This window comes from Anopheles marshallii, chromosome 3 (assembly GCF_943734725.1).
Source record: "Anopheles marshallii chromosome 3, idAnoMarsDA_429_01, whole genome shotgun sequence".
Classification (NCBI taxonomy): domain Eukaryota; kingdom Metazoa; phylum Arthropoda; class Insecta; order Diptera; family Culicidae; genus Anopheles; species Anopheles marshallii.
The window spans coordinates 22,076,596-22,091,701 of record NC_071327.1 but is presented as its reverse complement, the minus strand read 5'-3'; the positions used below and the strand labels follow the sequence as shown (position 1 = coordinate 22,091,701).

The 15,106-nt window shown below is 45.2% G+C and overlaps 3 protein-coding genes across 3 annotated transcripts; 2 read left to right on the top strand and 1 right to left on the bottom strand.

The window, feature by feature from the left end:
- Positions 1–873: 873 nt before the first annotated feature.
- LOC128712286 (trithorax group protein osa) lies at positions 874–6,055 on the bottom strand. The gene is made up of 8 exons (XM_053807180.1): positions 5,854–6,055; positions 4,972–5,729; positions 4,633–4,891; positions 3,661–4,157; positions 2,752–3,576; positions 2,583–2,682; positions 1,809–1,955; positions 874–1,640 (listed from the first exon to the last, which is right to left on the bottom strand). Exons 1-8 carry the CDS (start codon positions 6,053–6,055, stop codon positions 874–876), a joined length of 3,555 nt encoding a protein of 1,184 aa, XP_053663155.1.
- Positions 6,056–11,052: 4,997 nt separating this feature from the next.
- LOC128712354 (ATP-sensitive inward rectifier potassium channel 11-like) lies at positions 11,053–13,309 on the top strand. The gene is made up of 6 exons (XM_053807248.1): positions 11,053–11,063; positions 11,167–11,382; positions 11,526–11,656; positions 11,752–11,951; positions 12,039–12,992; positions 13,064–13,309. Exons 1-6 carry the CDS (start codon positions 11,053–11,055, stop codon positions 13,307–13,309), a joined length of 1,758 nt encoding a protein of 585 aa, XP_053663223.1.
- A 498-nt stretch (positions 13,310–13,807) lies between these two features.
- LOC128712353 (ATP-sensitive inward rectifier potassium channel 8-like) lies at positions 13,808–15,029 on the top strand. Its single transcript, XM_053807247.1, has 2 exons — positions 13,808–13,999; positions 14,061–15,029. The coding sequence occupies exons 1-2, from the start codon at positions 13,808–13,810 to the stop codon at positions 15,027–15,029; spliced, it is 1,161 nt and encodes a 386-aa protein (XP_053663222.1).
- The last annotated feature ends 77 nt before the right edge of the window (positions 15,030–15,106 follow it).

The window sequence follows — 15,106 nt, the reverse complement described above, 5'->3', positions numbered from 1 at the left end:
ATTGTAACGCTTCCACAACGGTAAATGCTACTTTCATCGAAACGCATTTAAAGGGTGGAACACACAATTCTAACTCGGATATCGATAATACAAATTTGTTAGAAATATGTTACTGGCGCACTGGAGCAAACTGAGCCAACAAATAGCCGTCTGATAAAGCTATTCATCAGCATACACAATGCTTTCGATTCACACGAATAAACCGTTCCCACTGGACTGTGTCCCTCTTTACCCATTACCAGCCAGTAGTAGCAAATCGCGTATCATAGTGCAATTATCCACATTTACAATCTATACTTTTCTGTACTTTAAGGGCGAGAGCTGTACCAATGCTATCGCATGTATCGCATTTCGAAAGGAAACAAGACCACCCTGTAGTCTGAAACAAATTTCCGATCTACAGATTCTTCTCCCTATCGGTCGGTTATGCTGCGCGTCGATTTATAGCCCGGTTTTTGATTGCGATAAATGTATATGTTTTGTTTCTTGCCATATTTTACATTTCCCAGTACTAGTCATATTTACAACTCTGAACCCTGTACGACAATCGAGCGCGGATGGGCACGGTTGTGCCAATGAATCGATTTCTGCTCCTTCCTAACATTGCTTAAACCAACCTAGCTCCATGTCCGCTGTCAACACTTATATTCGATATAGCTCCTTCCGGTATTGAATCGGCACATACGATCGCATACGATAGTATGTCGTTATATTGTTGTCACCTTAACATCGTTATTTACCATATACATCAGAAAAGCTGCGTCTTAAAGTTATCTACTATAGTTCAGTTCACTCATGCGATCGATCAGCTTTCATTTTCCTTTCTCTCTCTTTCTTTCTTTCTCTCTCCAACAGACACATTCGTAAACCTCGTTACCAACCGGTACGGTTGTTGGCTCCTCCGCCACCACCGCGGAATTTGTTTCCACCGCCTCGATGATATCCACCGCGCATTCCCGGTGATCCACCCGTACCGCCTACCACCGGTCCCGCGAATGGACCACCACCGGGACCACCCATCATCAGCCCAGGGACGATATTCGCACGCATACCACCCGATCCTCCGCCACGGAAGTACGGTGCTCGATTATGACCTCGCCCTCCACGAGGCGTTCCGCCACCACGGAAATTACCTCCGCCCACTTTTTGACCACCATTGCCCGAACCGAACGGCAGCGGAGGTGGCGGGCGGTTCGGTGTACCGAACCGGTTGGCCACATCGGCCTGCCCGTTTGGAGGTGGCTGATCGGCCCATATCTGACCGGCACCGGGCGGTGGTTGGGTGAGTTTGTTCACGAGCCCACCGGGCGTCGGTGGCGGCGGTATTACAGCATTAAAGTTACCCAACATCGTCGGTAAACTCATCAGGTTGGGTGGTGGTAAATCCCACTTCGGACCGGCACCGGGTGGGAACGTTGGATCCGGTAACAATGGAGGTCGTTGTAACAACGGGCTCGGTTGATTATGACCACCATTGCTGTTGTTGTTACTGCCACCAACACCGTTATTATTGGCATTGGCCACACTGTTCATCGGTAGTCGCATTAACGGGTTATCGCACTCCTGGTTGTCCTTGGCGGCAGAATCGTCCATTGATGGCGTATCACTGCTACCTTCGTCGGCCCCGTGATGATAGGCGGCTAAAATATAAAGATTGTACAACGAACGTTGGTCGAAAAATGGGACAAAAAGCGTACACTCGAGGTATCAAACATAAAAAAAAAACAAACCTAGCTTTATAAGGATCTTTTAATTCACTTGGTTCCCATTCATTTTGCTACGGGGATGGTTCAGGCTTTTCGACTTACCTGTGGATTGTGTAGGTGAACTTTTAACTCCCTCTTGCTGCGTTTGTTGCAATACTTCGCTTTCCTCGTCGGATAGATCCATGTCCACACTCTCGGTGTTGTCCGAAGGATTTCTCTTCACATCTCCTACCATCGAACCGGAATGTTCTGTAGAATGGAAAAATTCAAAACCCCTTACAAGTGACGCTCTAACCGTACTAAATGTATACAAGTATATGATTTCCCTTTTACTTTACGCAATAAACATGTAAAGATTAATTCATCACCACACTCTTCAGAAACAGTTATTTAATACGGCATCATCCAGTAGTGTAAACCTTAAAAATATTCCAGGGATTATCGATCTCCAGGCGAATTATTGGCGGGTCACGCATGCTTCTTAAGCCATACAACACATATAGTTATAGATACAATACACATTTTCCCGCAGTCTGATGAATTAATCTACATATCGGAGTCCAGAGTCAATCCGGAATAACTTCAAATAGGTATCGGAAGGAGAGTGCTTCACACTGCAACCGGTTCATGAGTTCGGCTTACAGTCGAGTTCGGGTTGAGCTTCGTTTTCAACTTAAAATTCAACTCCGGATACGAATTCTATTCAATATCAAATTTGACTACGGATTCAACCCCGGATTCGATATCAGATGCTCGTTCAAATTATTTTTGGAGTCACCATCGACTTCGGAGTGGATTTCTCTTCGCTAAACATAGACCTTCAGATGCTCAATGCGGTTTTCGTAGCTCGTTACATTAACTTATACGAACAATTACCTGAGGTAGCTGGTGGTGACTGGGACGATTCTGTCTGGTTGCTCATCAGTAAAGCTGGTGGTTTCGAAAAATCTTCAAAGTTTTCACGTTCAAAATTTTGCTACGGTAATATAAATCAAACCATTCGGTTAAGTACAGCCAGCAGGTTATTAAACTAAACTAAACTTACCAAAAAGCTATCAATCTCTAGCAGTGAAACCGGCGTTTGCAGAGAAGGCAAATCACCCTCATCACGGGCCGTCACACTTTCAACCGATTGTACGCTATCGTCGTTATCACCGTCGTTCGGTCCACCGAGCCTGTCGATGGAGAGATGCGGTACCGAGTTATGTACTGCACTGTTCGCATACTGTGCCGTGATCGTTTTTTCCAACGATTTTATCCTCATATCGAGATCGAGATCATTCGTGTCGTCTCCTGTATCGTTGTGAGAGGCGCCATCAGCCTCAGAATCTTCACCCATCGTAGGTATCACGGTCAGGGCCGAGGGCACAGTGGAAGAGGACGGTGGCAGCAACCGCAGATCGATATCGTTCGACGGTGCCGAGAATGCATTTCCGTGGGCTGCCCAAATTGAAGTTCTACTGCCGCCCGATTCACTCGATGGCACCGCCGGTGCAGGTACAGGTTGTGGAAGTGCCTTCCGTTTGTGCATACCATGGCCAATCGTCGCCAACGGCATGCTGCTAGAGGACGAACTATCGTCCATGGCATCCAGATCGTGCACATCTTTAAGCTGTGGCGGACCGCCGGGCGATCCGGTGAGTGAGATTAAATTCCTATGGTCTACATCCGCAAGGCGACCTTTGTCTTTCGCAAACGGTGGCATCGACAGATTACTCGACCGCTGTCGATGGTCAACGTCTTGCATCAGTCCACCATCGCCACTGCTGCCGTCGCCATAGTCCACCAGCATAGCGCTATTGTTCATTCCTTTGCGATCGTAGCGGGACGGAGAGACTGGAGCATCCAAGCTCTGGAAACCGGAGGAGTCCTTGGAAGATAAATCAACATTTAATACAACTCCTTGGACGATTTTTTAACATTTAATACAACGTCCTCTGTTCGGTAAACTTACATGCGTTCCATCCCATCCCATGGACATATTCCACGTCGAGTTGTAATCATCCGAAGCATCCAGGTTGATAGGCGGTAATGGCGGTGGTTGAAGTGGTTGCGTAACGGATCCCGCATTCCGTCCAATGCCCTGTGACTGTTGTGGGCCGCCATAGTCCATTGGCTGACCGCTATACGGTGGAGGTCTGTTGTTGCCACCATAGCCACCATTATTTCCTCTTCCCGGGGGTGGACCACGTGGTGTCGAGGATGCCCAAGGATTTATAAAGCCGCCACCACCACCACCTCCCGCAACACCACCGTACGGACCTATCGGATGCGGTACAATGCCCGGTGGTGGTTGCGAAGGCGGCACAACTCCACCGCCGCCACTCGACATACTTTGTGCGCCCGACGGAGCCCCATGGTAACCTGATGGATCGGGGAAAAAAGTCTTCAGGAAATCGTTCACCCCTTCCGTTTGTTCCTTACGCGAATGTATCACTTGAATCGGTTGTACTGCCGGTTCGACGTGCAAATCCGGACAAGCCGCAATGTTTTAGTAGTAGATAGAAGAGGGAAAAAGTAGGGGAATATAGAAACATGAAAGAACAGGCCTTTATGAGCAAAAAGTGGACCATTTAGCATGTGTGCGACTAGCAATGTGCTTTAATGTGTGCATTTGGTGCTATTTTGTTCCCTTGCTAAATTGCTACTGTTCATTCGTGTTATACGTGTTTTAATATAAAACAAAACATACAGAAAAGTACTTTTTCATAATACCAGAGCAACTCAATCTGATTGCCAGTCTTAGTGATGGTTAGTTGTCCCATAAAACATTGACCATTGGGAATAGTAAGGCCAGTAACTGATCGAACATAACCCCGCCGCGTTTGCAATCGTTTAAGTTGTTTTAGTACCGTAGCAAAACGGTTTCCAATGTCTAGGATGCATCTATCTACGCGTTAACCAACACCTTCATCCGTTCACCTACCTCTGTTCATGACCATCGGAGAGTCACTGCGGGTAAAGTCGTTCATGTCGAAAGAAATGTTACCACCGCCCATGTAACTGCCATGATGCTGTAGCATCTGGAAGTAATTGTCCTCGCTTGGCAAAATGTTATCGCCATCCGAGGGCACCGGCGACGGTGCATTGATGTCCGGTGATGGTATCGGGCTCGGCAAGCTTACCGTCAGCTCGTCCAGCTTCTTCTTCATACTTTTCAGCCGATTGCCAAAGTTTCGATAGGCCTATAAAATACCAAAACGGGAATCGTAAAGTGGAAACCACAACACGAATAGAAATCATACGAATGGATCGCATTGCTTACATTCACCACCACCTTTACTTCCGTCCGCTGGTTCTCGTAGAATGAACTCGCCTGCTCCAGCACGGTTAGCAAATCCTGGCGCGATTTCTGTTCCGTCTTCAAAACCTCCACCACATTCTCGTACTGGGCCAAATGTTCATCGATTTCGAGTTCGATTTCTTCCACCTTCGAACGGTCCTTACCCTTGATGGAGTTCATTACCGCTTCCACATCGACGTGGGGCTTTTTGTTCAGCCCCTTGAACGTGTGATCGGTTTCGCTCTGGTGTTTGACACATTCCCGCACAGCCATCACCAGATAGGAGGCTTGATAGTCATCTACATCCAGCTGGGCACTGCTCGCACTAACGACGGATTTGGCTTCTGTCAGCTTCGTCGGACCAGTTGCGAGTGTCGGTCCACTGTGGTTCGAGCTGGATGCATTCTGCTGTTGTTGTTGTTGTTGCTGCTGTTGCTGTTGCTGCTGCTGCTGCTGCTGCTGCTGTTGCTGTTGTTGCTGCTGTAGCTTCTTGGCCGACGATGTAGTCACGCTCAGCAATCCGTTCAGATCGCTCAAGAATTCTTCGTTGTAGATTTCCCGCTCTTCCCAAATTTTGAAAATGCGCAATATCTTATGCTTCACCTTTTCGTCTCGCACCAGCGTGGTGGCTTTCTGTAGGTACGTTCCCCAACTATCGACGTACTCGTAGTTTTTGCGCTTGCTGTTCTGTATCACATCATTGGCCAGGTGGAACAGCGTTAATCTGCTTTCGATTTTAACTGCAATGGGAATTGATTAACAACATTTACATAATGCACCACGTACGTGTATTGTTTACAAATCTAGCGTGCTGGAATTACAATTCAAACCCAGTTTAGCATTATATAGTTGCGCACAGCTTACCTTGCTTCAGCACGTTCAGCCAACTGCTAACAATCTTTTTGTGGTGAGCCCGCCTCGAAAGACACCAGCTCGATAGATGCTGGATGCTGTCCTGTGTATCCTTCAGATCTCGCAATCGTTTCTCGAAGGAAGTTACATCGAACTCCCCGGAGCTACCTCGCCCCGATACCGTTGTGGTGGTCGTAGCTGTTTTTGTTGACATTTCTGTTCCGGCGTGCGCTGCGATGGCTCTCCGCTGTACAATAACACACGTTTAATCACACGCTTTGACTCTCGTACACAACGTGTTCCCCAAATACGGCCATCATATGCGCGATCTATTACAACAACCTTTCCGAATGTATGGCGCGTGCCAATTATATCGTCACTACTGGCTGTGTTCTATCACCATTCAGCACTGGTTGCTAGAGAAACCTCGCAACAAGGATGCTGCCAGTTGCGTCAAGCGATGTGTTCACGCTGACCGTCGTAGCCCTTCCTTCCTTTGCATACACTTCTTAATCGGGCTTGGCTAATTAAAAGAATTAATTTTCATTCTACCTTAAGCATCCAACACAATGGTGGAACAATTGAAACGCAACATAAACACATCTGATTTACAGCCACGAGAGCCCTTCACAATAGACACACCAACGATGATCCTGTGCTGTTTGTATCAAACTCAACACACGTTCCCTGTTCCGCTGGTTTTACCGAGCCCTCACAGCAGCCACACCGTCAACCACCAATTGCGGGGTGAAAATAATACTAAATACTTTTTATGGTGCACGGAAATCACTGCCACAAAAACACATTTCAGCCCAATAACGCCCGGGAGGGCATCATCATCAACAGTACCGCCACAATCACCCAATCGTGTAACAACCGGGAACAGCTTAGCGCGCCCAAACACAGCTAACGCACAACGAGCCAACTTCGAAATAGCTGTAAATGCTTCACTAGCACTTACGAAAATGCTTTTATTTAAGGTGCAAAGCACTCAGCACTATTTGCAGCTTGCGTTTTCGTGCGTAGAAGAAAATCAACTTTTCTCGCAAAATACTGACGATCTGTCAAAATGGTGTTAGCTTCTTTTTCACAGTGTGTTTATGGGATGTACGCACATGCACGCACACACCCGCATCGCTGTGGAGTTTGACATCAACGAGGTTTCATTTCGCTCAATCGGATTGACTTTTTTACGCGCTAAATTGATTCAATTTTTATTTTAGGGCATAAAAGCAAAATTCACTGATCGATTTAGTCTGACGAGGTTCTAATTTCTTCATCAGATTAGTTTTGAAACAATCTTCATCTTTTCTATTTACATTACTATACCACTGTGGTCGCCCAATCAGTTGACAGTTTGGAGACCCAAACACCCCCCTAGACAATTCGAGTAGTTTTTCACAAGTTCCTCTACCCGCCAACCTCACTTGACCCACACATTTGTGGTTGCACACAAGATTTGATATTGCCTTCTCATTTTAGAGTATGTCTGTCTTACTCTCAAGAAGACCAACGACCAATTTCGATCCACCCGAACGTGTCTGTACACAGTGAATTTACTTGTGTGTTTGTATTGGTGTGCATGAAACGCGTGTAGGCAAAGAAATGACAAGTCCAAGGAAGCCGGGTAAACATACACAAAACAGAAGCCAAACTGAACTAACGCATTTCGCATCTTTTTAGAAAAAGGAGTATTTACGGACCAATTTAAAACATGTCGTCGAAATCATCCCTGTATCGGAAGCGCCGTCGCTATCTTGAAGAGGTAGAGAGAGAACTTCTGGAAGAATTCGATGCATTGGAGGCTTCCGGTTCTGTTTCGGTGCCGGCATCAGCGGGCATGAGCTTTGGTAAGTGCAATCGTTTTCCTACACTTATAATAATGTAAGACCAATTGTAAAAAGCTGAAAATAGTTAGCTGCTAGTGTGTTACAAGTGTTATTAGTTCGATTGTGCGTTGAATTGCGGTTTCGGTCGTAAATAACCGACTCGAAGGAGAACGTTTAGTGTTGTGTTGTGCGTGGGAACATTCCGCGTTCCTAAATTCATGAACCTATGATTTTGCACTGATAGCCACTCTGTCTATCATCTTAATTTTAATCTGTGCAAAAACATTAACATTCTGTTGCGATAAATAAACTGGCATACGTGATCTACAGTGCGAAAGGAAACGAATACCACCACTACATATACACATACAGAGCAATCTCATTCACACATATATATCGCTGGGCTGCCTACGCATATGCTTGCAGCAGAACGTCCTCATGATCTCCTCAGCCCATACTAAAATGTCCTCTATTTTGTACAGCGAATAAATGACAAGTCGGTCGCAAAATCGGTGATCGGCGCGCAAAAGCATAAGAATGAAGATATAATACTAATTTTTTTTTTTAGCAAAAGAGTTGTTCCGGACCAATAAATAAGCCTGAAAAACGCGTTGTTGCTGAGAGTTTTAGAAACGCAGGAAAACTCAACATAATGGATGGTTCCAGTTCTATTTCGGTACCACGGGCATGATCTTTAGTAAGTTAAAAAGTTATTTTACGATGAAACTAGTTAGAATAGAAAGTGGGAAATGCGATATAATATAAAGTTGAACATTAACTTGTTATAACTATGGTACTTGTTTTAACTATTAACTATGGTTGAACATTAATGTTCTAATGTTAATGTTTGGTCGCAACCTTTCGATTCTGAGCAAAACGCTTAGTGTGGTGTTGTGAGTGTAAAAGTGAGGTTAGATGAAAGATCCTGCGTTCTTAAATCTCGTTTCGCAAACCAGGCGGACGTTTTCCAAATGGCGAAGAAGATGAATCTTATATTAATTATTTTTGTGCTTATGTGAAACTGAGCTTCCGTGCCTCTCCGAGTATCATGTATTTTACGAAAATGGTTTACTTGTGGCGTGTTTCTGGTGTAATAAAATCACTTGCCCGGATAGGATTGCTGTGCGCGATTCTCCGTCTGCTGCGTTGGGTTGCGGTTCCGTCATGTACGATCTTTGTTTAAAAAGATGCTCATTTTGCGTGTTACCTACTGGGTGGGTTGTGGCTATCGTTTAGTCTTTAGTTGATATCATGGGAAACCACATTTTTATTATATTAATATTCTTACCAGTACCAACAAATCTAATTCCACCTAATCATTCAACAGGGGATGTCCGGTAGTATGATGGCAATCGATTCAAACAACGATCGTCGTGTCGTGTCGATCAACCCAATATACTTGGATGTGACCCTCAGCTGTGCGATAATGTAGCCTGAGATCTGTACTGCCAACATAGCATGCTAGAACACAATCCTCGTTTTGCTAACCAAGAGCTAAGTATTGAACAATTCAGTTTAGTTTTAATTCTTATTATTTCCTAAGAAAGCCATAACATTTAATAACTTTATCTCATTTACAGAATACAAAATCAACCCATTAACGCAACCATTTGACCCTGCACTCAATCCTCCAAGAACCTCTGGAGGGCCTTCTTGACTACATATGTCTCTCCTGTTTTCCATCCAGCATCATCCGTTCAAGTTGCTGGGACTGGCCCGCATATCCAAGCATGGTGATACGGAGAAACATGCTTCCACTCTGTACGACGATGACGAGACAATAGAGAAGTTGCGAAGGAGAGCCTGTTCCAGAAATTTCGGATGCAGACACCCCGTTGTCGAGCATTTTAGTGCAAATATAATTGAAAAGTAAGTATTTATCGTTTGAGTTTTAATTGATACCAAATTATTTCCCTATTGTTTATTGCCAATTAAATCGATTCGTCTTATTCTATTTACAGAACACGGGATGCACCGATCGATCGATGTAATTCAACGGATGAATTCATCGATGCTGATTTCAAAAGGTAAATATGATAACATAAAAAATCATTTCAAGAAGAGTGAATAGAAAATATTTTGTCTCCTTCCTGCAATGTTTGTTGCATTTTATTATTGCAATCAGTTTGCTAACTGTAAAATTCCTCACAGTGCTGTACACTTGACTAGAGCGCTTATCGTCATAACGATTATTGATAATTAATTACATACTTAGTGCTTATATAAGATTTTTTTCTATTCAAGTGCAATCATCATGGCAGATAAAGAAGGAGAATCAAACCAAAATCTAGGAGAAACGAAATACGTCCTGTAATGCGATATTTCTCTCAGTTCACGCTTTGAGGAAATGGTACTCAACGAGGCGCTACCTGATGCAATGAGATGCTGTCGACAAGAAAATTCAACAAGAGCGAATTGAAGGCGTTCGGATTTAGTTTGTGCGTCGTTGTGTTAATTGTAGCATTAATTAGGTTTATGTTTTAAAGTTTCAATTCTAAACTGTGAAAAAAATGTAAAACTGAATTATCAAGAAATAAATACAATTAACCTTTTTTATTATCGAACTGACAATTCAAAATTAATCAGCTGGGCGAAAGAAAACGAAAATCACTACTACATACACAAACCGAGCGATCTCACTCACACATGCATACTCCCAGGCTGCAAACGCTCACTCACACACCCTCAGAAGCTCGTAGCAGAACGTCCTCATTTTCTCCTCAGCCCATACAAAAACGTCCTCATATTTGTATGGACCTGAGCCCGGTGACACAAAATTAGGACGTTGCATGCAGGTTCGAGCACTTGTTTGCCTAGTGGGACCAACGACACGGGTGACAGATAAGCTCGAACACGTTGTTTTTGAGTAAATAAAAAAATATATTTGTTAAGTATTTCCTCATCCGTAATTTCTTGTATATCTTTCTCAACTGACAAAAGAGAGTACTTAAACTTGTCAAAAAATGCATTCAATTAAAAAAAACTTTTCGAATGTGTAGTAATATACTAATATTTCCCAAAAATAAATTACTAATTCTAAAACAGCCAAGAACGCCATCAAAACATAGTATCGTAGGAGCATCATGCTTTACCATTATTTTTAATCGCTTGCTAAACAATTCCTAATCACACTTGATTATGCACTAACAAATTCGCACATTTGTCGTGAATCACAGCAAAACAAAAGCTCTATCTTATCTATGATCGATAAAATAAAGGGGGGATTCATGGTCGAGAATCATTTTCGCCCGCCAGCTATTTCGATAGATAATTGCAACCATATCGGAAAGTCAACTGCTCGCGTCCGGTAGTGCTCTCTTTGCTGTTAGACTCGAATTTAGTATACTAACCATAGTTTTTGACCATACAAACAATATTCGAAATGAGCTTAGAGTAAGTATTGTTTTCCAGTTCTTAATGCTGCCATTAAAGTTGCCATACCATCACTGGGAAGATTAATTGTTTCAAACCATCTTGTGTTCCCGCACCACAACAGCAGTCTGAATTCTCTTACCGGAAGTCCCTACTCGGCACGAAAAAACTGGCTAAAGGTGCAGGAACATCATCATCATCAACAACAGCAGCAACATATCGAGTACCGATTCTCCCGACCGATCAAGATAGTGGACTACGATAACGAGCGATATTCCTGGTCCGCGCCTGGTAGTCCTTATCACATACGACGGCCAGCCTTCGATAGAAATAGACTATGGTAGGTGCAATAGAACCACCATTCCACCAGATGACGCATGGACGAGGCATGTTTTTGGGAAGGGGACTGTTTTCAAACATCTTCCCCATTCTTCTTATCAGTTTTACTTTGCTACAAAACGCGTTTCGTCTATCCCCTAATAGGATAGAAGACGACACTAGCTCCGAATCGGAAATTGAGCACAAGCAACACCGTCGCATCGTTAACGATCTCGGTGCAGAAGATGCCTTCAGTCATTCTGAACAGCCTGCATCAGTGCTCAATGCGGAAACAGGTGATTTTGGCGGACTTCGGCATCCAAATGTCCAAGTAGAAGCTGGTATTTAATTCGTTCCATGAATGACACACTCGCTTGCGTTTCTTCCCTAGATACAGAACCAAAGTTTCCCATTACGATACAAAGTGCACGCAGTTTACAGAGTCTTCGGATGCGACGTGATCCTCAGCACCAGGGAACCCGAACCATTAAAGCCCGGCGAGTCGTTAACAAGAAGGGCGAAGGCAACATTCACCTGGCACATCTGCCGCAACGCTCGCTTCGGTTCATGCGCGACCTTGCTACCACGTTGGTAGGTTCGTTTTCCAGTGCGGAGTTGCTGGACGTTCCTCCGGACTTTCATTCATAGGCATCCATATCTGCATATTTCCTTTTTAAGGTGGACGAACAATGGCGCTACACGTTGATGTTGTTTGTGCTGAGCTTCGTTGCTAGCTGGATCTTTTTCGCCATCCTGTGGTATCTGATCGCGTATGCCCACGGCGACCTGCTGAAGGATCCGAACACGGGCGAGCGGCTCGGCGATGGCAATAAACCGTGCGTCGAGGGAACGTCCAGTTTTACCGGCTTTCTGCTATTTAGCGTTGAAACGCAAGTCTCCACCGGGTACGGTGTTATCGTCCCGACCGAAGAATGCCCCGAAGCGTTCGTTCTGCTGCTGTTCCAAATCATCTTCGGATTGGTGATCGGTGGAGCGATGGTCGGTGTGGTGTATGCCAAGATGATCCGCCTGCCAAAACGATCTTGCGAGATGAAGTTCAGCAAACGTGCCGTTATCTGCATGCGCGATGGTAAGCTGTGCTTTGTGTTTCGTGTTTGCGATCACAAACAACAGCACGTGATCGGGACGAAACTAACGGCCATCATGCTTGAACCGAGACGACATCCGGGTTCTAGCGTAATCGAACGATATGAAACGCGCCTAAGGCTGCAGAACAACGGTCATATATTGCCACTGTGGCCCATCACCGTGTGTCATGTGATCGATCGGTACAGCCCACTGTACGATATATCGGCGGCCGATCTGCTTGATCGCAGGTTCGAAATCGTGATCACTATGACCGGCAGTACGATGACGACCGGGCAGAGTACGCAGGCACGCACCTCCTATCTGCCGGTGGAGATCCTCTGGGGACATCGGTTTCAAAACATCATCGAGTACGATCCGGAGCAGGAATGCTATGTAGCCATGAACGAGCAGCTCGACCTGATGGATGAAGTGGACACACCGCTCTGCAGTGCGCGCCAGCTGGAGGAAGTGATGGACGAACTGCATAACGATCAAGCTCAAAGTGAAGTGTATCCTATGGCGGATGATGATAGCAGACTAGGGGTAAGTTGAACGATATTTTCATACAAAAGTAAAATATTTTAATTACAGTATTTTGCTCTTGTAAATTTGAGGCCTCATTCCGCTCCAAAATCAACTCCCGGCTGCGCAGCAATCCAAGTTCCTTCGTACGCTTTCACGACGTGTACTCGGAAGCGGAAGAAGAAGAGGCACCTAGTGTTGAGGGTGACAAATCGTATCAAGATTCACTGAAAGACAACCAAGCGGTTACCGTAGCTATTAATGATAGCATACCGAGCGAACAGGTGGTATTTACTGTGGAATCAAATGGGTCAAACAATGAAAAAGCATATAAATGAAGGAAATTATGTCCACATCAAAATGACTGTATCCTTATAACAACTCTGTAAACTATTCCATAAGAATGCTGCTAAACAAAACATTAAGGAATAAATTACCCATTTTGTAGACATGCGCTTCCCACACAGCGAGAAGCTCTTGTTGACCTTCGGTACAATCCAAAATCCGCTTCGTACGTCCACACGTACGTCCAGCCAAGATTAGATACAATCGCACAAACAAGACGCATTCATCACGATCTTTAACCCCGCGTCTCGATCCTCTATTCACCAGCGCCAGTTTGCACTGAATGGGAACATTCTGTTTGCAATTGGCTTAATTCTTATCCGCGAGTTCGGCCCCGGTGTGTTTAAATTAATCTATCAAGAAGCTTCGGGCCTACACATCTTACCTTCCCAGATAATGCGATATCTTATCATCAACGCGCTATCCAACATCATATTACAGCACTGGAAGCTGCTGCTGCTGGCACATATCAGTGTGTAGCGATCGTTGAGATGAGTCCAATGGATTCAAGAAACATCCCGGAAAGTGTTGAAAAGCGTCCAACAGCTAGTGAGGAGGACGATCTGCAAGAAGAGTTAACGCTCGTCACACGTGTGGTGAATAAAATCGGTCAGCGAAATGTGCGTACTTGCAACTTACCGCAACGATCGATACGTTTTGTGAAGGATCTGGTGACAACATTAGTAAGTGGAACGATACGTGCGCACTGTAAATAGCCGTGTGATGAGCCGTGTCTTTTCGCAGGTGGAAGAACAATGGCGTTACGCATTGCTTGTATTCGTCGCCAGTTACGTCGGAAGCTGGGTGCTGTTTGCCGGTCTGTGGTACATTCTCTCGTACGCGCACGGTGATCTAATGCAAGATCCAACCACCGGCGAGCGGCTAGGAGACGGTGTTATGCCTTGCGTAGATGGTGCCACAACTTTCCCGGGCTTCCTGCTCTTCAGCATGGAAACTCAAATATCCACCGGCTATGGGGCGAAAGTGCCAACCGAAGAATGTCCCGAATCGTTCGGGTTGCTTACGATTCAACTGATCGTGGGATTACTCATCGATGGTGCCATTCTCGGTGTGGTGTACGCTAAACTGGTTCGTCCGCCGCAGAAAATATCCGAGATGAAGTTTAGCCGACGAGCGGTTATCTGCCAGCGGGATGGGCAGCTTTGCTTCGTCTTTCGCATCTGCGATCGCAAGTGGCAGCATGCGATCGAAACGAAGGTGACGGCCGTTATGCTCGAGTCGAAGCGTACCGCTGAAGGGGAACTGATCGAGAAGTGTGAATCGTACCTGAAGCTTGAGAACGACGGCCGGTTGGTATTGCTCTGGCCAGTTACCGCCTGTCATGTGATCGATCGCCACAGCCCACTGTACGGTCTGTCGGCGGCAGAACTGCTCAAGCGCAGGCTAGAAATTGTGATAACGATTACCGGCGGTACGATGACGACGGGCCAAATTAATCAGGCGCGCACATCGTACGTACCGTCGGAGATTTGTTGGGGTCACCGGTTCTGTAATATGGTGGAATACGACACACGAAAGCAATCTTATGTGGCGGTAAACGAACGAATGCATGATATCGAGCAGGTCGATACACCGCTTTGCAGTGCCCGTCAGTTAGACATTCTAAAAAAGCGATTACAAAACGATGTGAATGGAGAAAACTACACGGAAGAATCTTCCGAAAGCAAACCTCAACCAACCACTGTTGAATGAAATTCCAGACAATCAATCGAAGCAAAATATAAGTTATATTACAAACATTTTACAGTTGTACGGGCAAAACATAACAT